This window comes from Oncorhynchus clarkii, chromosome 27 (assembly GCF_045791955.1).
Source record: "Oncorhynchus clarkii lewisi isolate Uvic-CL-2024 chromosome 27, UVic_Ocla_1.0, whole genome shotgun sequence".
Lineage (NCBI taxonomy): Eukaryota > Metazoa > Chordata > Actinopteri > Salmoniformes > Salmonidae > Oncorhynchus > Oncorhynchus clarkii.
The window spans coordinates 2248503-2272344 of record NC_092173.1 but is presented as its reverse complement, the minus strand read 5'-3'; the positions used below and the strand labels follow the sequence as shown (position 1 = coordinate 2272344).

The 23842-nt window shown below is 40.1% G+C and overlaps 1 protein-coding gene across 1 annotated transcript in view; it reads left to right on the top strand.

Annotated features, from left to right (window-relative positions):
* The first annotated feature begins 240 nt into the window (after nt 1-240).
* LOC139386220 (AP-2 complex subunit mu-B) overlaps nt 241-23842 on the top strand; it is a 39880-nt gene continuing 16278 nt past the window's right edge. Inside the window, exons 1-7 of the mRNA XM_071131699.1 lie at nt 241-395; nt 6253-6365; nt 13554-13731; nt 13812-13899; nt 16544-16626; nt 16885-16890; nt 18663-18798. Of these exons, the coding sequence (XP_070987800.1) occupies nt 6292-6365; nt 13554-13731; nt 13812-13899; nt 16544-16626; nt 16885-16890; nt 18663-18798 (565 nt within the window). The 5' untranslated portion in view covers nt 241-395; nt 6253-6291. The remainder of the gene's footprint in view (nt 396-6252; nt 6366-13553; nt 13732-13811; nt 13900-16543; nt 16627-16884; nt 16891-18662; nt 18799-23842) is intronic.

Genomic DNA, 23842 nt, shown 5'->3' with positions numbered 1-23842 from the left:
TGGTGGTATGGTGTTCAGGAAAAACGTAATATTCCGGTCAGTAAAAATACGTTAAAAAGAACATAAAAATACCTCATACATATTTTCAACCAGGTTTTGCAAATTGGGCCGGGTTAAAGGTTGTACATAATACCATTTTTTTAATAGTGTGGTTTATTCCTCCAAACTAAATCTAAAAGTTTAATGTCTACTTACTTTCATTGTTGCTTGGGGAACATCCAATGCCATTACAGTACATGCTAGTCTTGATAAAACAATACGACCGTTGAAATCTATAAATCCAGCAGGGTTAGTAGTTGTGGGTGCTTCACTGCCCTATAATCCGCTTCATTGTCAATTGACAGTGAGTCTCTTCGGAGCCAGGAGCGGTCGACATCTTGAATTGGAGTAAGAAGGTGAGTGAAATAAAAACCTTGATCTAAACCATCCTGTTTCAAAATGAGTGTTTTTTGGACACGTATTTGCTGCTTTTCGGGTAAATTGGCCTGTACAGCTTCAGGTGAATGCGAGGGAGACCGGTGAGAACAGGAGCAATTGCAGTAAATATTTGACCGAGACAAGAGCAAACGAGTCGTGACAATGGTAACGTTAGCTTGCTAGCTAATCAGCCACATTTCGCATGCTAGCAAGATTATTTTAAAAAGCAATTTGGAACCAAGGACTGTTGTGTGGTATTGAAAAAACGGTATAGTTATGGGAATACACAATAGGACAGAATACCTTAACGGCGATGGCTACAAAATGTATAGCTAGTTATCGGTGATGGATAACGTTAGCTGGCTACAGTAGCTAGTTTTCCGGTCAGGCAGACATCTAGCAGTACAGTAGTACTAGTAGATTTTAGCTAGATAGCTCATTTCAAAACCTCTTACGTTAGCTGACATTAGTGAGCTAGGTACCTTGGTTTGCTGCATCCCCATGCGAATCGATGTAATAACGACGTTATAACGCGTATTTCATGTATCTGCCCCCTTGCCACTGATGATGTTCACAGGCCATTGTAATCTCAAGTTGTTAAAATAGACACGCTACCAAATGCGTTCAGAGTTGTTATGAAGGTTAACTGGCTAATATTAGCTGCTAGACTATTCTAGAACGCTGAAGACACGTTGATGGATGGAATTAGTCATTCAATGGGATCTCAGTGTTGATCCCGCTGGTCCCCCCCCCCTTATGCTGCTGCTACTCTCTGTTATTATGTATGCAGTCACTTTAATAACTCTACCTACATGTATATATTACCTCGACCATTTACTCTGTACCGATACCCCCTGTACATAGCCTCACTATTGTTATTTTACTGTAGCTTTACTTTTACTTCTGGGTTTTTTCTTCATAAAACTGCATTGTTGGTTAAGGGCTTGTAAGTAAGCATTTCACTGTAAGGTCTATACCTATTGTATTCGTTGTGTGTGACAAATACAGTTTGATTTGATTTGGGAATACAGATATGCATCTGTTGGTGACAGATACCTGAAAAAAGGTAGGGGCGTGGACCAGAAAACCAGTCGGTATCTAGTGTGACCACCATTTGCCTCATGCGGTGCGACTATGGAGAGAGATAGCTGCCAAAAGGTTGAACGTACATATCATTTAGGATCGTAAGAAAATCCATACGTACATTGTTAGGATCGTAAGAAAAGCCATGCTCGAAACTTGAAACGTAAATGTTAAATTAGATCTGTAAACGTACAAACCCTATGTTACGACTATGAATTAACATTTACAAGTTCAAGTCTTACTTTACATTTTTTAATATATATTTTCAATTATTCAACAACAGAACAATACAACACAGCAAGAGTAAATGCTACGACAAAAAGTAAATCAATCCTCCCCACCCCCAAAATAAAATAACTTAATACGATGACAAAATACCAATAATAAATGAGTTAAATTAGAATAGTAATAATACAAATGACTAAATAAGACAAATGACAAGAGATACCAACATATACACAAAGCAATACAAACAGTACATTACAGAGAGAAAATTGCTACATCGATCTAGAAGCTCACCTCCACCAACCTCAATGGAAGTGTTTTCATATAGTCAAGGAATGGTTGCCATATTTTCACAAGGTGGTTTAATTTATTTCTAAAAGCATAGGTAATCTTCGAAAATAGTAATACATTTATTCATTTCAGAGAGCCATCTTGTAATTGGGAGAGGGGAATCCGATTTCCATGTCAATGCAATGCATTTTCTTGCAGTGACAAGTGAGATTTCTGTAAATTTGATTTTAAAGCTATTCCTCAAATTCACATTTGTGAACTTACCCAGAAGGCATATTTCAGGTTCAAGTGGGAAGGGACCTCCATAATAAAGGGAGAAGGGAGGAACCATTCCGTATTGTATCGAACGGGTGGCAACCCTAAGTCTAAATATTGCTGTAACATTGCACAACCTTCAATGTTATGTCATAATTATGTAAAATTCTGGCAAGTTAATTTCTGTCATTGTTAGGAACAAATGGTCTTCACACAGTTCGCAAAGAGCCAGGCGGTCCAAACTGCTGCGTATACCCTGACGCGAATATGCTTTTATTAAATCATCACCTGTTTTGCGAAGTAGGCTGTGATTCGATGTTAAATTAACCGGCACCGCATTGATTATATGCAACGCAGGACAAGCTAGATAAACTAGTAATATCATCAACCATGTGTACTGATTATGTTAAGATTGGTTGTTTTTTTATAAGATACGTTTAATGCTAGCTAGCAATTTACCTTGGCTCCTTGCTGCACTCGCGTAACAGGTCTCTTCGTGGATTGCAATGTAATCAGCCATAATCGGCATCCAAAAATGCAGATTACCGATTGTTATGAAAACGTGAAAATCGGCCCTAATTAATCGGCCCGGCCATGGTCGACCTCTAATCTAGAGTTGATGGTCGCTGACACACTATCTTGGCATACGTCCGACCATAGACCCTCATCAATTGTAGTATTCCCATCACTCTCTCGACTTATGTACATCTTGTTTTGGGCATTGTTGCATTATGTGTCATTGTTATCATGGAGTAGTTGTTCAATGCTTGATAGGTTTGGTAAAGTCTCCAAAAGTGCTTCTGAGAAAGGTTTAACTGTGAATAACAAAATAAATGATATTTGGATAACTGGTATTTTTCTTTTAGTTGCTCAAATGAAATAAGTACCCCATCTATATAACAATGTTCTAAATGCGTTATTCCCTTCTCATTCCCTTCTCAAATGTTTTTGCTATCCAAGATCATTGGCAGGAGTCTGTTTTGCCACAGGGGTGTTTTGGATGACAAGTCTTCTTTAACTTACAAATTTCATACCAAGATCTTACTAAATTGATGGTACAGGTATTGCTGTTTTTTGTTGATGTAGTCTTGGGGTTCCACTTGTAGATACTATTACTCCCAACCTCTTCATGAAGAGCAAACATTTCCATCTGAGTCCAAGAAGGGGCTGGTTCAGTTTCAAATAGGAATGAAATTCATATAATTTGCACTGCCCAGTAATACATCTTGAAATTTGGTAGGCAGAGACCTAGACTATAATCCCATGTTAATTTGTCCGGGCTCACCCTTGGGGTTTTACGGTTCTGTATTGTCTTATGGTATTGTTATTTTATTTTATTAGGCAAGTCAGTTAAGAACAAATTCTTATTTTCAATAACGGCCTAGGATTCAGGGGCAGAACGACAGATTTGTACCTTGTCAGCTCAGGGGTTTGAACTTGCAACCTTCCGGTTACTAATCCAATGCTCTAACCACTAGGCTACCCTGCCACCCTTAAAGAAACTCTCGGGTCGGGTTATTCGTAAAGATTAAAATAGGTACATCATTTTAAGCAGAACGTTCATCTTAATACAGATAATTCTCCCAAATAATGTGAGAGGCAGATCTATCCATCTATTCAAGTCATCCACCGCCTTCTGAACCAAGGCAGAGTAGTTAAGCTTGTACAAATCTTTAAGTCATTATCAACTGTGATTCCTAGATATTTGAACCCCTGTGGCGACCATCTGAACGGACTCGTTCGTTTACAGATGCTATAGTCAAAGCGAGTCAGTGGAAGTATTAGACTTTTGTCCATGTTGACTTTGTAACCTGAGCTGTATGTACCCAAAAGCGTCTGTAGTTTTGAGAGAGATCCGGTCGGGTGAGAGAGGAGCAAAATAAAGTTGTCTGCGAACAATGAGATCTTATGCGTTATCTGGCCCACCAGAACACCCTTTATGCCAGGATCCGTTCTTATGGCTTCTGCCAGGGGTTCTGTGGCTAGCACAAAAAGGAGCGGGGAAAGTGAACAGCTCTGTCTACTATCTCTAAAGAGTGGGAATGTGGCTGACATCATGCCATTAGTTGTGATCTTCCGGTTTATTGTATATACGTTTTAACCCAGTTGACAAACGAAGGACCAAGGTTCAATTTTGCCAGTACCTTGAATAGGTATGGCCACTCCAGCCTATCAAAGGCCTTTTCAGCGTCTAGAGATACTGCTATACTAGGATCGCTCCTCACACTGGCCATCATGTGAATTGCGTTGAATAACCTGTGCAAATTATTGGTGGAGGATATTTTCTGCAATAAAGCCTGTTTGATCGGTGTTAATCAGATTTGGCAAATATTGTCCTAATCTATTAGCCATCACCTTAGAAATCAATTTATAGTTGGCATTGAGGAGCGAGATCGGCCTATAGGAAGAACATTGTAGAGGATCTTAATTAAAAAAAAATGTATAACTGTTATTATAGCCGTGGAAAAGGAGTCCGTTAGACACTGCGTCTCAGCAGATACATTTAGAACATCCATCAAGAGAGGAATAAGCAAATCCTTAAACTCCTTATAAAACCCTGGGGGAAAGCCATCGTCTCCTGGTGATTAGCTGGATTGTAGAGAGGAAATGGCCTTTTCGAATTTCTGTTTTTGTAAAGGAGCGTTCTAGTTCGTTTTGGTCTTCCTGTGTGAGGAGCGGTAGTTCAATAGTTGACAGAAATGTGTCTATCATTACTGGTTCCGTTGCATCAGAAGTGTATAACTTAGAATAGTATTGTTTAAATGAATCATTAATCTCTTCCGGGTTGTGAGACACTTGACCATTTTGTGTTTCAATAGAGTTGATGGTTCTCAAATTCTCCTCAGCTTTTATCTGCCAGGCCAAGACTTCTTCTTGTCTTCTTCCCCAATTCATGTTTTATTTTGATTTATAATCCCATCAGGTAGCTTGATTTCAGGTGTGTCGTGTAAACAAAATTATTAGGGACATCGTTCTTCTTGCACAGCATGTAGGCTAAGCGTTTAAATCAAGCTATTATATTCATCTGACTATTCACAATAAACATATTATTGTGTGCATACTCTGTGCCGGCCATGTTCCTATTGGTTAGTCACCGGGATCTGACACTGCTAGAACTTTGTCATAGCCTACGACCACACGTAGCGGTACTTAATCGGCAGACAGACCCGGTCACACTGACCTTGGAGTGAGAGAGACATAAGGTCAGATCTTGTGGAACACACACACATTCACACACACTAGGCTATTACGCTGACTTGCATATGTCAACTCTATCAGTCTGGCTTCATGATGTTTGAATAGATATAAGGGTCAAATGAGTTCTCTGTAAGCTTTTGGATGTGTCCTTCTGAATAGACTGAGAGGTAGCGAGGTAGAGAGGTAAAGGGGGTGTGGGGGTGTCCTTCAATCTGAGCCGAATTCAGTTCAATCATGACATGAATTGGAAATGTGCTTCCTATGGCACCTGAAGGTCGAATGAAAGGGTAGACATGTTTTTAATTCATTAACAAATTAGCCTAGATGACATCGCTCCTCTAGGGTCGTGTTCATTAGGGCGCGTATTTGTTATTGGGGGTTTAGGTAGAACCAACCCTGTTTCAGTCAGCTTTCTTTATTTTGGAGCCTAATGAACACCTTGATTCCCCTCCTGTTTTCTGTGTGTTAGCTATAGGAGCAGTAATCTGGTCTAGGCCTATTTTATTGGTCTTCCTGAGGAAGGGGAAGGAGAGGATTAGCTAATCCAGGGCTTTTCTTGTTATGGATCATGTACTTTTGTTAAACTACTCCTTTCCTGCCTAGTAGTATCTAGAGATGGATGTAATAGTCTCTCTCTCTGCCCCTTCAGGCAGATATATGATTTCTTTCTGAATTCCTCCTGACCCAAGAAGACGTTTCTTCAAGAAGCCTTTTCCCCCTCTGATTTTTTTATTGTTGTACTGCCTGCTGATCACTTCCCTACTCTATCTCTCTCCCATGCAGTCACTCCTCATGGCCTGTTATGACTGAGAGGCTGCCATCATGATTGGAGGATTGTTCATCTACAACCACAAGGGGGAGGTGCTGATCTCCCGCGTCTACCGTGATGACATAGGGTGAGTCCACAGAGTAGTGTTGCATGGTATACCGAAACTTCAGTAATTTTTCGATAAAAAAATGAAACGGTTCGGTACTAACAATTTTGTTACATTCTGTACTTCTGTCAAATGTCTCACGTGATTGAGAGGATCAAGTCTGTCGATCAGCGCATCCACTTTATAGCGTGAAGAGGAAAGTGCATGCTCCACTTAGTCATGTATTGCAAGGCTGTCTGGGCTGCATTGTTAGCTCCCCACTAATGCTTCACAAACACTTGAATAATGCAAAACATGAAGAAATGTTGAAACTGTTAATTACTGTTTGCAAAACAATGTAATATAGATTATCACAGTATCTTCCTGCTTTAATTGTGGGCATACTTTCCTTGTTAGCTTACATCTGAATTCACTACCCTAGTACCCCCAAAAATACTGATTTCAAAGCTATTTGTAATCAAAAACATTCTTAATTAACTTAGTCTCCCTTGCCACCAAAAACTCATTAATTTCATTGTCTCCCTCGCCTCCGTCTGATTTCTACTAGATTCCATAACCACATTCTGCCTTGCGAATGACGTCTTTACTTTCTTAGAGACAGTGCACACTTTTATAAAAGAGATTGCTTCTTCTATGCAAATATTTTTGATAAAATAATATGTTCTCCTAGCAGTTGTCATTAAAATAAGTCCTTAATGGCAGTGATTATTTCTCATCTGTAGCCCCATGAAATCATCTAAAACAACCTCAATAACTCAATGCATGCACACACTCCTATTGAACAATAAGCATTTACCTGTATTGTGAATAGGCCGAGACAGCATCTTGATTTACCCAGTTCATCAATAGATTTATCCTATCACCATTGTTATTTTGTAGTTAGATTGGTCAAAACAAATTCAAATTGATTAAATTATTGTATAATTGATTCATTAATGCATACAGTGTGTCACTACACACAATAACCCATAATGTCAAAGTGAAATTATGTTTTTTGAAATTTGTACAAATTAATAAAAATGAAAAGCTGAAATGTCTTGTCAATAAGTATTCAACCCCTTTGTTATGGCAAGCCTAAATATGTTCAGGAGTAAAAATGTGCTTAATAAGTAACCCACACATACAATTATATGTAAGGTCCCTCAGTCTAGCAGTGATTTTCAATCACAAAGACCAGGGAGGTTTTCCAATGCCTCACAAAGAGGGGGACCTATTGTTTTATTTTTACCCATATACCAATGTGTAGTTTACTAATAAAATGGTCTGACGGTGAAGTAATCGGTCTTCATATCCCGAAGGAAAGAAATTCTCACTACAATACATTTGACTAGAAAGTTAGCAAAAATAGACACGATCTTGCTACCATTGACAGGAAAAGACCTGCCTATTTGTGGAAAAATCTCCTTTATTAACTCTAGTCATATCCCAGTTTACTTATTTGTGTATAGCCCTGCGTTAGGCAGGGCCATACTTGTTTCTTAAATTTTATGAGCAAAAAATATACAATTTTATTTGGAATGGCAAGCCAGACAAAATTAAACGGGCCTATTTATATAATGAATATGAATTCAGAGGACAGAAATGATTAAATATTAAAGCATTAGACCTCTCAGTAAAGGTTTCAGTCATACAAAAGTTATACTTAAATCCAAACTGGTTTTCTAGTAGTTTAGTAAGAAAGACTCACCCCGTGTTCAAGAATGGCTTTTTTCCCTTTATTCAGATTACAACTGCTCACTTTCGGTTATTTGAAAATGAAATAATCTCAAAAATATAATTATTTTTAAAACAAGCTATAGAAAGTTGGTTTTAATCTCAGTTAAAATGTACTAATTGACGAAATATATATATATATACTTTTGGAGGAGAAAAAAAAGGTATAACTTTTGTCAATTATATCATAAATAGGACTGGTGGAGTTATGTCACACATGCAGCTAACACAGACATATGGAAATGTCTGCTCTACCCAAAATTACAACCAATTAATTGCAGCATTACCGCAAAAATGGAAGAGGCAAGTGGAAGGGGGAAAAAGTAAGGAACTTGTCTGTCGGCCCTGCATTAAATACCAAAATTGGCTAAAGATAATTGTGATAAATAAAAAAGTATACCAGTTTGACAGATGTGCCATACAGATTGCAAAATAGTTGGGAAGAGATTTTCAAGGCACATGGTTAATGAACACCGGATTCAGAATCATTAGATCATTTGTTTTGGTCGCAGGTTCAAGAATGGCTGAATGGCCACATTTACCCTGAGTTAACTCTGCAAATAGCACTACTGGGTGATCCGAAAAGTCATAGTCAATCGATCATTTGAGACGTATAAGCTGGAAGTAGAAGCCTAAGTGGTGTTGTCCATTAGTTTACTCAAATAGGGGAGGGGTGGTATGGTTATGGGAATAATAAAGGAAAATACACCACATAACCAAGAGTATGTGGACACCTGCTTGTCATACATCTCATTCAAAACTCATGTTCATTAATATGAAGTTGGTCCCTCTTTTGCTGCTATAACAGCCTCCACTCTTCTGAGAAGGCTTTCCACTAAATGTAGGAACATTGCTGCGGGGACTTGCTTTCATTCAGCCACAAGAGTTTTAGTGAGGTTGGGCACTGATGTTGGGCGATTAGGCCTGGCTCGCAGTCGGCGTTCCAATTCCTCCCAAAGGTGTTCGATGGAGTTGAGGTTAGGGTTCTGTGCAAGCCAGTGAAGTTCTTTCACACCAATCTCAACAAACCATTTCTTAATGGACCTCACTTTGTGAGTGGGGGCATTGTCATGCTGAAACAGGAAAGGGCCTTTCCCAAACTGTTTCCACAAAGTTGGATGCACGGAATCCTACAGAATGTAATTGTATGCTGTAGCATTAAGATTTCCCTTCACTGGAACTAAGGGGCCTAGACTAAACGATGAAAAACAGCCCCAGACCATTATTTCTCATCCACCAAACTTTACAGTTGGCACTATGCATTCGGGCAGGTACTGTTTCCCTGGCATCCCCCAAACCCATTCGTCTGTCGGACTGGCAGGTGGTGAAGCGTGATTCTTCACTCCAGAGAACGCGTTTGCACTGCTTCAGAGTCCAATGGTGGCTAGCTTTGCACCACTCCAGCCGACGATGGGTATTGCTGAATGTTTAAAACCATGACAAGAGAGACTCAACGAATACAGCAAAGAGCTGCTGTTCTTGTTTACGTTGGTATTCAGTACTGTCAAGACTTTGTTCAACACTTTTATAAGCCATAAAATGTGCGTTCTCCCTACTTCCACTCACGCTACAATCTGCACTGCAGCTGCAATTATTGAGTAAAGCAAACGTTTCCAATAAGCTTGCGTTGATATTATTAACAGCTTGTCTTTTTTTTATGTCAAGTAATATTTCACATTCTCTGCTCATAGTAGTAACAACATGAATTGGTGCATGAGGCAGAAATAATGCAGTGTGACTTGAGTTTCACCATCAGCTGGAAGGGTGTCCCCTTTTCTCAGCGGAGGGACGGTGAGTCGGGTGAGAGGCAGCCTCACCACTGCTCCTTCCTTCCCCTCAGACTGTCCATCAGATGCAGCCGGGTCTCACAAGTTAAACAACAAATGATCTATTACCAGTTTGATCATATCATATAGATGCGGGGGGCTGCTTTAATATATATCTTTTCAATATAATTTCAAAATGGTCTGAGAAGAACAACATTGGCAGGGCAATTCAAGCGTAGCCAACATGCAGAGATAATGTATTGGGTCTATAGCCTACTGCACAAACCTGATCGCTACAGAACTGTTTTTAATCAGTTAATGTTGCATACAGTGGTTCGTCCTTTAAAAGTTGCAGTGTACTGCGGCGCAGCTTGCATGGTAACAAAGTTGAACAGCTGAATTGTTATGAACATACCCTACTGTCTGTCTCCAACTGTTTGAAAAGCATGTTAGCCTGTCCACTTCCTTCAGATGTTGAAATCAAGTGGCCTAGCTTATTTCTCAGAATGAGAACGATTTGCCAATTTCTTATATTATTGTGTTTTATGCTTATTGCACATTTATAAAACATAGACTAGACAGCTAGTATAACCGTCTTTGGCTAAAAGACCAGCTAAAAAAGCGAAACTTTTCCACAATCGATGTTCATTGATACTCTCATTTGAGTAGTGTCTCCTCTGCGCGCAATTTGAAGTAGTTGAGACATAAAAAGGTATAGTTAGAAAATAACTTATCCTCTATTACAGTAAAATAATGTCTCAATGTGTTTTGGTGTCCGTATGACCGATTCTGTTGGACCAAACCTCTAATAATACTGTTGATCTCTCAACTTTGTTGGCATGAGAGGCAGGGGGAGGGGCTTGGTGTGTGTAAACCATAGAGGATAAGGTGAAGCAAGAGGTTTCACTCTCGTTAAAATCTGTCCTAAATAAGGCAGATGTTTTTTTGGGGACCTAAGGTTGTTGCCTGCTTTCCCGCCTTTGGGACAACGACTCCCATTGTTAGGGTGGATACATTTCATTATATACAGATCTCTGGATACCTAGTCAGTTGTACAACTGAATGCATTCAACCGAAATGTGTCTTCCGCATTTAACCCAACCCCTCTGAATCAGAGAGATGCGGGTTGCTGCCTTAATCTAAATCCACGTCATTGGCTCCCGGGGAGAACTTGTTGTTAGGGGTTAACTTCTTGACGCTACCCACCCCGTTAGCGGGATCATTTTCGTCAGCAACCGCTGAATAGCATAGCGCAACAGTCAAATAATATTACAAAAAAATATTCATATTCATGAAATCACAAGTGCAATATTGAAAAACACAGTTTAGCCTTTTGTTTATCCACCTGTCGTCTCAGATTTTTTAAATTATGCTTTACATCGAAAGCAATCCAAGTGTTTGTGTAAGTTTATCGATAGCATAGCATAACATTATGTACACTAAGCATTAAGTAGCTAAGCCACGAAAATCAGAAAAGCAATCAAATTAATCGTTTACCTTTGATGATCTTCAGATGTTCATTTTGTTCCATAAAGATTATTTTTATACCCAAAATGCCTGTTTGTTTGTCGCGTTATGTTCAGAAATCCACAGGAAAGAGCGGTCACGACAACGCAGACGTATATTCCAAAAACACCGGGAGAAACCATGGCCGCTTTACTCTGTAGCGCAAAACTCACTCTGAGAGCCCCCACCTATCCACTTACGCAATGTGATCTTTCATGCTCATTTTTCAAAATAAAAGCCTGAAACTATGTCTAAAGACTGTTGACACCTTAGGGAAGCCATAGAAAAATCTGGTTGATATCCCTTTAAATGGAGGATAAGCATGCATAGGAACAGAGAGGTTTCAAAATAAGAGGCACTTCCTGATTGGATTTTCCTCAGGTTTTTGCCAGCAATATCAGTTCTGTTATACTCACAGACAATATTTTACAGTTTTGGAAACTTTAGAGTGTTTTCTATCCTAATATGACAATTATATGCATATTCTAGTTTCTGGGGCTGAGAAATAGGCCGTTTCAAATGGGTACGTTTTTTAGCCAAAAAGGGGCATACCTAGCCAGTTGCACAACTGAATGCATTTAACTAAAATGTGTCTTCCGCATTTAACCCAACCCCTCTGAATCAGAGCAGTGCAAAGGGCTGCCTTAATTGAAACCCACATCATCAGCAAGTTGTTGTTAGGGGTTAACTACCTTGCTCAATGGCAGAACAGCAGGTTTCCCCATCTTGCCGGCTCAGGGATTTGAACAAGTGACCTTTTGGTTTCTGGCCCAACGCTCTTAACCGCCAGGCTACCTGACGCACCTGGTTTACACAGCACAGAGGAGCGAAAGCGACGGGACCAAAAATACAACACGAGAACAAGCAGACATAAATGTTCATAAAAATGAAAAAATAACAAAACCTTGATTCTTGCAATACAGGCATTTGGAATAGTGCGCAAAAACTTACATTTGAATTAATCAAATTAATCAAATTAATTCAAAAATCGCCCAGCCCTAGGTGTGTTCAGTAGGATATAGGCCCAAAACACTTATATTGGCTTTGCTCACTCACTAAACCCCAACCCTGCCATTGCGTGGCTATATGATCACACCGGTAATAGATCAGTTGTTGTATTACTTGTGAGGCACAGCTGAGTGAGCATACATTTTAATAATTCACTTTTTTTTATTTTACTGGGCTGATGGAGCCTGCATCTGATGGTCAGTGTCAGTGGAGGGAGAAAGCAGCAGACTGAGGGTTTGCCTCTCAACGTCTCAAGTCTGGTGACTTGGTGAAACTCAAGGCATTATTTCTATAGTGATTTGCTCTCTGGGCCTGCCGCGCACAGGGCAGTTAAATCGGGTGCACCTACCGCCAACAGTGTGAGATTTAAAAAAAATATGAATGCAAGGTTTATCGTTGTTGTTTTTTACAGAAATGTATGGTGATTGATTAGGAATGCGACCGGTTGGTGACCACCCTACGGCCACATGCACAGTAGCCTGCATTTGGCCGTACCAACATTCATCTCATCTTTCTCCGCTACATTTAAAACATTTGTCCACACGGAGGACATTCCAGGCTATAGGCATATTTTTTTTGTATTTTTTATTTTGCGCACAAGGAGTGAGAGAATGGTGCTGAAGCGTGAAATTGGGATGCCGGCTACAATTGTATTTATTTTTATGAGCCAAAAGTCCGCAGTTGCCAGCTAATGGAAACCCTGGTGTGCCTGTGCTTGCCCCCGCCATTCGTGTGTCTCTCTAACCCTCTGCCCTGATGTCTCTATCCCCATCTTCATTCTCCACCTCCTTCTTCTGCTCCTCCTCCTCCTTGTCTTTTGTGTTTCTGTCCACCCTTTTTGCTGGTGCCATTTCTCTCCATGTCCACCATCTTGTCCATTGGATACTGTAGGAATAGGTAAGATAATGTGCTCGCTTGGCAACTGATTATCTCCTGACTGAAGTGTCTTGCCGGCATGCAAGCTACATTGACAACCCCCCATTAAAGCCTGTTTTCTTTTTCTCTAGATGTAAGCTTACCGTTTCCTTTCTTCGGTGCATCTCGTGGTCTATTTCTCCTCTTCCTCTTTCACTCTTCCCCTTTTTGACTTTTAACCATCTCATATCTTTACCTGCCTAATAAATGTCTCTAACACTCTCTGTTCCTCTTCCTGCTCAAGGTCTTTTGAATGTCCCTAACGACCCCCTCCTTTTCTTTCCTGTCTTTGTATGTCCAGGCGCAATGCGGTGGATGCGTTCCGCGTGAACGTGATCCATGCGCGGCAGCAGGTGCGCTCGCCGGTCACCAACATCGCCCGCACCAGCTTCTTCCACGTCAAGCGCTCCAACATCTGGCTGGCGGCGGTCACCAAGCAGAATGTCAACGCCGCCATGGTGTTCGAGTTCCTCTACAAGGTACATTTGTTGGTGTTGTATGTATTGGCTGGAGCAATCACATTTTCTTAAATAACTATCTGATTTTATCTCATCTTAAGATGTGCGACGTCATGACGGCCTACTTCGGCAAGATCAGCGAGGAGAACATAAAGAACAACTTTGTGCTGATCTACGAGCTGCTGGACGGTAAAGGAAGCCTTTTCTTTTGCCACTCTTTTAGGATATCGCTCTCTTTTTCCTCTGGCTCTTTGTTCCTCTGGAAAGAGTCGTCTTGAGCTGATGCATCAGTCGTCTATTGTTGCTACTTTGTGTGTGTGTGTGTGTGTGTGTGGTGTGTGTGTCTGTTAGGGATTTCTGGATAGTCGAAATACATGTTTTAAATATTATATATGTATTTTTACTTCAATTGGGGCTTGCTCATGCTCTCAGGTAAGAGCAGGTGCACTCTGCTTGTTGTTTTAACAGAAGGGTGGGGGAGGGTCGAAAGAGGAGCAGGGGCCAGTGTGTGAATATGGAGGAAGAACAAATGAGAAAGTAGCCAAACCGGCAAGTTAGACAAAAGTATTACTGCGATAGGTTATCTATCATCTCATCTGGTAGTGTCTGTCTTCACTGCATTAAATCGATGTAAACAAGTTAGCTACACCATCCAGATTGCAACTTTTGAATACTCTCACAAGTAATCGAATACTAAATACGTTCTGATATTTAAATAACTGTGCCCATCCCTGGTGTGTGTGTGTGTGTGTGTGTGTGTGCTCAATTGCAGCGTGTTATTTTCCCCCTCTGTTTACAACCACCTAACAAACTTTACAGGAATTCCACACAACCATCATGCCACATCCTGAAGTGGTTCTCTTGTGCCACAGTCAGCCTTTCTGCTGTGCTGTTGTTTTTTTAGGTTTAGACTTTTGTGACTTTTAAGTGAGAAAATCTAAACCTAAAAAAAATATAGCGCTGGCAGATGTCTACGTGTGCTGTGACAGACATTGCATGCAGACTTGCTAATATCCACTCAAGAAATTGGTGAAATTAATATGATTGCTTTCCTTTCAAATAATTGCTTTTTATTTTCAGATAGTGAGATAGGATGATAATGGGGAAAGATGGAGCCCAGTAGGCCAGATTAGAACCTACACAGTAGACGTGTGTCAGAGGCTGGGGCTTTACCCCTAAACCAGCCAGGACACATTGGTTTTCTTTAGGTGAAGAGCAATATACAGAACATGTTTTGAAAACATACAAGTACCACTTTCTTCTGACCTATGATGTGATGATGTTTGGGGAGACGACTATGTGTTTATGAAACTAAAAGAGGGTAACTGTTCTAGGGCTGTACCCAACAAAAAACAATCTTGGTCTACCGAAAGTAGTCTGTTCTTTCGACCAATCGATCTTTAAAAAAAGTAAACGTGTGTTTTTCCATATATAGACACTCCCTATGTGTTTTAAGAAAATCAACTATATGCAGTGAACTTGTCTGATTCTTTAAGCTTATGATTTGATGAAATAAGACAAATGCCTCAATAGGGCGCCAGATATCTAGATAACCAGAAGAAAAAAACCTGACCCAACTATTCTTCTCCCGGTCCCGCTGGCTTTCACAGATTCTGCCGTTACTCTCTTGAAGTTGCTAGTAAATAGACTACATGGCCACCTACTCAAAAACCTTTTTCATGTACAATGCCAATTTATTTGACAATTTCTACTGATCTGCGTGCTAGTTATAATTTTCATATGCACATTTTCAGTTTCATTTCATTTATAATGTCTTCATATTTCAAAATCATTGTCGTGTTAATCAAAATTCTATCCAAATCTATATGAAAATGATACAAACCTAAAAAGTAACTTCTATTGCCAACTATATAAAAATAGCCTACATAAAGCCAACAAATAAAAACATTTCAGCCTGCAGGTAGAAATATTCTGATAAAAATACACATGGCCTGTCTGCAACCAATTTGAAACATTGTATAAACTATTAACTTGGGTCAGGCTTTACTAGCGAACTTACATTATATAAAATATTCTGGGTCTTCAGAGTTTCCAGCGCACAGACACAGATGTAGGCTATTTGCTCAAGGGATAAGAAGCAGTGCTTGACTTGGATACTAGCTCACCGGACCTGAGTACCGGCACCTGAAATGTTCCACTGATTGAGCTCCTTGTTCCTCTTATAGAATATTATCTCTAAAGTATTGTGGAGCTCCTGCACCTAAATATAAACAGTAGCAGCATCCAAAATGAGAACCGGAACCTATTTCAGTCCAAGTCGAGCACTGATAAGAAGTAATCAGGTAGGCCTGTTTTATGACGTTTCCACTGGATCAGAGCAAAACTGTCATCAAGGCAAAAGGTGGCTACTTTGAAGAATTTCAAATATAAAATATTTTTTTATTTGTTTCACACTTTTTTGGTTACTACATGATTCCATATGTGTTATTTCATAGTTTTGATGTCTTCGCTAGTATTCTACAATGTAGAAAATAGTAAAAATAAAGAAAAACCCTTGAGTGAGTAGGTGTGTCCAAACTTTTGACTGGTACTGTATTTGTTTGTTACTGCTCGACTAAAATAATCTTGGTCGACCAACAGCCTAACGACCAAACAATCAACCAGTCGAGTAATTGGGCTCAGCCGAATTGTTCGAAACAACCCCTCTCCTCCCCTGCAACCCTTTCCCAGATCGTCGCTCATGTTCAATACAGTCTCTGAATTTACCTGGTCAAATAATGGTTACATAAAATAAGATGGTGTTTCTTTGTGAGCCCATCTGGTGAGCTCATAGCAGAAATGTGTGGTCTCACGGTCCCCTCGTCCGTTGTAGAGATCCTGGACTTTGGCTACCCCCAGAACTCGGAGACTGGCGCACTGAAGACCTTCATCACTCAAACAGGCATCAAGAGCCAGGTGGGAACTACGACAATTTTTTAAAAGATATATCTCATATCCAGTTTGGACTGCGTGGTAATCACAGTAGTATACCTTTTCAGCTGTTGATGTTGGGCATGAGGGATAGCTCCAGTCAGAGCTGATGATATTGTTTAATTGGTTGTAGACTTGTGTAATGGCCTTTTCTCTCTCTCACTTGCTCTCTTTCTTCTCTCTGTCTCTCTCTCGATGTGCTCCGTGGCTGACATTTTATCGCCTGGTCATGTCATTCTCCAGCACCATGTGAGTACTCTCCCTTTTGATTGGTTGTTTATAGGCAGACTCAACTGTTTTACATCTTGCACAGCTTGGTGTCTGTCTCCTTACGGATATAAAATCAAATGTTATTTGTCACATGCGCCGAATACAACCTTGCAGTGAAATGCTTACTTACAAGCCCTTAAAACCCCTCTGGGATAGGGGTCCCGCCAGCGGGACAACTTCCGGTGAAACTGGAGGGCGCGCAATTCAAATTAATAATCATAAAAATTATGAATATTAACATTTAGGTACATATAAGTGTCTTATATCAGTTGAAAGCTTAAATTCTTGTTAATCTAACTGCATTGACCAATGTACAGTAGGCTTTACAGCGAAAGCATGCCATGCAATTGTTTGAAGATGGCGCCCTACATCTAAATATTTTTCCACCGGCACAGGTTTCATAAATTCACAAATAGCTATTAAATATTCACTTACTTTTTCAAAATCTTCCTCTGATTTGTCATCCAAAGGGTCCCAGCTATAACATGTAGTGTCGTTTTGGTAGATAAAATCCTTATTTTATACCAAAAATTCTGTTTAGTTGGCACCATCGATTTGAGTAATCCACTTGTTCAACATGCCAAGATAAGAATCCCAAAATCTACCCCTAAACTTTGTTTCAACAAGTTAAAATACGTTTCTATTAACTCCTCAGATACCCTAAAATGTAATCAAACTATAATATTTCATACGGAAAGAAGTATGTTCAATAGGAATCCGATTTTAGCAGGTGCGCATTGTCTTCATGGCGCTCGCACACACAAATTTCCAAGCAGGTGTCCTTGTACTAAAACTCATTATTCTTACTCGTTTTGGAAGAATCAAGCCTGAAGCCTTGAACAAAGATTACTGACACCCAGTGGAAGTCATGGGAATTGTATCCTGGGAGGTAGATTTCATTATTTCCCTATACTTTCCATTGTAAGAGCATGGGCTCTCAAAAAAAAAAAATCTGGTTGGTTTTTCTTTAGATTTTCTCCTACCATATCTATTGTGTTATAGTCTCCTACATTATTTTAACATTTCTACAAACTTCAGAGTGTTTTCTTTCCAATGGTACCAATTATATGCATATCCTGGCTTCAGGATATGGGGAACAGTGGGTTAACAGCCTTGTTCGGGTGCAGAACAACATATGTCTACGTTGTCAGCTCAGAGATTCGATCCAGCAACCTTTCAGTTACTGGCCCAACACTCTAGCCGCCGCTAGGTGTTACATAGGTGTTCCTTTTGTCCAGGTGGGAAAGGGCAGTGTGGAGTGCAATAGGGATTGCATCATCTGTGGATCTGTTGGGGAGGTATGCAAATTGGAGTGGGTCTAGGGTTTCTGGGATATTAGTGTTGATGTATATGTCACCAACATATTGCTAAGTCCAACTTTACATATTGAGTTATCATTACAAATTATCCCGGTGAAAAATGTTTCAGGCATAACTATCTGGCATTCTCTTTTTCTCTCTCCTACTGTTTGTTCGTCTCTCTCTCTCCCCTATTGCTTATTTTTTTCCTCACTATCCTTTTACTTTCTTCTCTTTATGTCCATCCCTCTTCTCTTTTCTCCTCCTTGTCCTTTTCCTGTATCCTCTCTCTGTCAACCTTTTTTCTCTACTCCTCTCTATCCTTTTCCTCCTGCTCTTCTCCCTATCCTTTTCTCCCTCTCTCCTCATTGTCTTTTCCCTCTATCTCCTCTATCTATGTCAACCACTTGTTTCTCTCCCCTCTCTGTCCCTTTTTCTATCTCTCTCCACCAGTCCAAGGAGGAGCAGTCTCAGATCACCAGTCAGGTGACTGGGCAGATCGGCTGGCGTCGCGAGGGCATCAAGTACCGTCGCAACGAGCTCTTCCTGGATGTGCTGGAGAGCGTCAACCTGCTGATGTCCCCACAAGGTAATACCGGTGTCGAGTTTGTTTTGCTGCAAGGACTTTGTATCGCTGCTGTACTGAAACAAATCAACAAAGACAAACTTACACTGGACTCGGGTCTTGAATTAATACATTTTATTGGACATGTTTAAAATGCATATAGAGGTGACTCATTCATGTGAGGATAACACTAATTACATAAAAAAATTATAGAGAAGTTACAAAACAATTAAGTCTATTGACTTATTTCCATTATGGTCCTCGTTATCGTGTGGGCAACAAGAATGGACAGTGTGGGCAAGACTGGCTGTGCATTGGGCACTTCAAAGGCACTTCAAATTCAATACAATTGGAAAATACATACACTACAGGAATCTCTAAAACTATTGGGACAGTGACACACTTTTTGTTGTTTTGGCTCTGTACTCCAGCGCTTTGGATATGAAATGGTACAATGACAAGACTGGTTGAATTGCTGACTGTCATCTTTAATTGCTTTAATTTTAATCCATATCGGGTAAATCGTTTAAGTTCTAGATTTTTTTTGACATAGTCCACCCAAATTAAAGGGACCGAAAGTATTGGGACAAATTCACTTATGTGTATTAAAGAGGTCAAAAGTTTCAAGCTTGTGACTACAAACTTGTTTGATGCATTTTCTGTTTCAGATTATTTTGTGCCCAATAGAATTAAAAGGTACATTTATTGCAAATAAGAATAGAATATGTTTCTAAACACTTCTACATTAATGTGGATGCTACCATGATTACGGATAGTCCTGAATGAATCGTGAATAAGGATGAGTGAGAAAGTATCATACCACTAAGGCATGATAACCTCTCACCATTAGAATAGCATGGTAGGCTAGCATTTTTTTGTGTGTGTGTGTGTGGGGGGGGTGATAATTGTGCATCTAACTTTCACACTCATCATTATTCACTATCTGTAATCATGGTAGCATCCGCATTAATGTAGAAGTGTTTAGAAAAGTATTATAGTCTTATTTACAATAAAAGTGACTCTGAAATGACAAAATACATTATTTAACTTGAATTTACATTGGGCATAAAATAATCTGAAACGCAACCAAAACAAACAGCAAATGCATCTAACAAGTTGTAGAGTCACTAGCTTGATGTAATTATTGAATATTAGGATTATGGGACCAAATACTAAACTTTTGCTTACTTTAATACACATATAAGTGGATTTGTCCCAATAATTTTTGTTCCCTCAAATGGGGGATATGTACAAAAAGGGCTGTAATTTCTAAATGGTTCACCCAATATGGATGAAAATGACTGTCTGCACTTTAACCTCATAGTCATTGTATCATTTCAAATTCAAAGTGCTGAAGTACAGAGCCAAAATAACAAAAAATGTGTCTCTGTCCCAATACTTTTGGAGCTCGCTGTATATACACACTATACAGTCACCTAGACTAGACAAGGTCAGGGATCCAATGATCTATCAAGTTTTTGTAAGTGCAGTCGCCAATCCATGAAGGGCTAGGATGAAACTGGCTGTCATGAGGACCGCCACATGAAAGGAAGACCCAGAGTTAACTCTGCTGCATAGGATAAGTTCATTAGAGTTACCAGCCTCAGAAATTACAGGCCAAACAAATGCTTCACAGAGTTCAAGTAACACACATCTCAACATCAACTGTTCAGAGGAGACTGCGTGAATCAAGCCTTCATGGTCGAATTGCTGCAAAGAAACCACTACTAAAGGACACCAATAAGAAGAAGAGACTTGCTTGGGCCAAGAAACACAAGCAATGGACATTAGACCGGTGGACATCTGTCCTTTGGTCTGATGAGTCCAAATGTGAGATTTTTGGTTCCAACCGCCGTGTCTTTGTGAGACGCAGAGTAGGTGAACGGATGATCTCCACGTGTGGTTCCCACCGTGAAGCATGGAGGAGGAGGTGTGATGGTGTGGGGGTGCTTTGCTGGTGACACTGTCAGTGATTTATTTAGAATTCAAGACACACTTAACCAGCATGGCAACCACAGCATTCTGCAACGATACGCCATCCCATCTGGTTTGCGCTCAGTGGGACTATCATTTTTTTTTCGACAGGACAATGACCCAACATACCTCCAGGCTGTGTAAGGGCTATTTGACCAAGAAGGAGAGTGATGGAGTGCTGCATCAGATGACCTGACCTCCACAATCACCCGACCTCAACCCAATTCAGATGGTTTGGGATGAGTTGGACTGCAGAGTGAAGGAAAAGCAGCCAACAACTGCTCAGCAAATGTAGGAACTCCTTCAAGACTGTTGGAAAATCATTCCCCATGAAGCTGGTTGAGAGAATGCCAAGAGTGTGCAAGCTGTCATCAAGGCAAACGGTGGCTACTTTGAGGAATCTAAAATCTATTTTGATTTAACACTATTTTGTTTAGCTCTTTTTTGGTTACTCCATGATTCCATATGTTTTATTTTATAGATTTGATGTCTTCACTATTATTGTACAAAGTATAAAATAGTAAAAATAAGGTGTGTCCAAACTTTTAACTGGTGCTGTATATCATTTTTGCATTGTAACTTCAGAAAATGTCCATAATATACAGTGCCTTGCGAAAGTATTCGGCCCCCTTGAACTTCACGACCTTTTGCCACATTTCAGGCTTCAAACATAAAGATATAAAACTGTATTTTTTTGTGAAGAATCAACAACAAGTGTGACACAATCATGAAGTGGAACGACATTTATTGGATATTTCAAACTTTTTTAACAAATCAAAAACTGAAGAATTGGGCGTGCAAAATTATTCAGCCCCCTTAAGTTAATACATTGTAGCGCCACCTTTTGCTGCGATTACAGCTATAAGTCGCTTGGGGTATGTCTCTATCAGTTTTGCACATCGAGAGACTGAATTTTTTTCCCATTACTCCTTGCAAAACAGCTCGAGCTCAGTGAGGTTGGATGGAGAGCATTTGTGAACAGGAGTTTTCAGTTCTTTCCACAGATTCTCGATTGGATTCAGGTCTGGACTTTGACTTGGCCATTCTAACACCTGGATATGTTTATTTTTGAACCATTCCATTGTAGATTTTGCTTTATGTTTTGGATCATTGTCTTGTTGGAAGACAAATCTCCATCCCAGTCTCAGGTCTTTTGCAGACTCCATCAGGTTGTCTTCCAGAATGGTCCTGTATTTGGCTCCATCCATCTTCCCATCAATTTTAACCATCTTCCCTGTCCCTGCTGAAGAAAAGCAGGCCCAAACCATGATGCTGCCACCACCATGTTTGACAGTGGGGATGGTGTGTTCAGGGTGATGAGCTGTTTTGCTTTTACGCCAAACATAACGTTTTGCATTGTTGCCAAAAAGTTCAATTTTGGTTTCATCTGACCAGAGCACCTTCTTCCACATGTTTGGTGTGTCTCCCAGGTGGCTTGTGGCAAACTTTAAACAACACTTTTTATGGATATCTTTAAGAAATGGCTTTCTTCTTGCCACTCTTCCATAAAGACCAGATTTGTGCAATATACGACTGATTGTTGTCCTATGGACAGAGTCTCCCACCTCAGCTGTAGATCTCTGCAGTTCATCCAGAGTGATCATGGGCCTCTTGGCTGCATCTCTGATCAGTCTTCTCCTTTAATAAGCTGAAAGTTTAGAGGGACGGCCAGGTCTTGGTAGATTTGCAGTGGTCTGATACTCCTTCCATTTCAATATTATCGCTTGCACAGTGCTCCTTAGGATGTTTAAAGCTTGGGAAATCTTTTTGTATCCAAATCCGGCTTTAAACTTCTTCACAACAGTATCTCGGACCTGCCTGGTGTGTTCCTTGTTCTTCATGATGCTCTCTGCGCTTTTAACGGACCTCTGAGACTATCACAGTGCAGGTGCATTTATACGGAGACTTGATTACACACAGGTGGATTGTATTTATCATCATTAGTCATTTAGGTCAACATTGGATCATTCAGAGATCCTCACTGAACTTCTGGAGAGAGTTTGCTGCACTGAAAGTAAAGGGGCTGAATAATTTTGCACGCCCAATTTTTCAGTTTTTGATTTGTTAAAAAAAGTTTGAAATATCCAATAAATGTCGTTCCACTTCATGATTGTGTCCCACTTGTTGTTGATTCTTCACAAAAAAATACAGTTTTATATCTTTATGTTTGAAGCCTGAAATGTGGCAAAAGGTCGCAAAGTTCAAGGGGGCCGAATACTTTCGCAAGGCACTGTATCTGCAGTAATAATGTAATGATAGTGTTTCACAGTATTACTTATCCGACAGAGCGATTTCCACTAGGTAACAAGGCCAGAAAGTCAGATCAGCTTTCCAATTTTGACAACAGATGCCGCGACGGCGGGAGAAATCAATAGGCCAATATCACAGCCAATCACAACACTGGCAGGTAAAGTAATACTGTGAAACACTGTCATTCCACTATTACTGCAGATATATACTGAACAAAAATATAAACGCAATATCATGTCCCATGTTTCATGAGCTGAAATAAAAGATCCCAGAAATGTTCCAAATGCACAAAAAGATTATTTCTCTACATTTTTGTTCACAAATTTGTTGACACCCCTGTTAGTGAGCATTTCTCCCATGCCAAGATAATCCATCCACCTGACAGGTGTGGCATATCAAGAAGCTGATTGAACAGCATGTTCATTACACAGGTGCACCTTGTGCTGGGGACAATAAAAGGCCACTCTAAAATATGCAGTTTTTTCAAACAACACAATGTCACAGATGTCTCAAGGTTTGAGGGAGTGTGCAATTGGTATGCTGACTACAGGAATGTCCACCAAAGCTGTTGCCAGAGAATTTAATGTTAATTTCTCTACCATAAGCCGCCTCCAAAGTAATTATTTAGAATTAGGCAGTATGTCCAAACGGCTTCACAACCGCAGACCCCGTTTAACCATGCCACCCAAGGCCCTCCACATCCAGCTTCTTCTCCTGCGGTATTTCTGTCTTTAATCAAGCCATTTAATAAAGCCCACCCATGACTGCGCCCCTGCCCAGTCATGTGAAATAAATAGATTTTATTTCAATTGCCCGATTTCCTTATATGAACTGTAACTCAGTA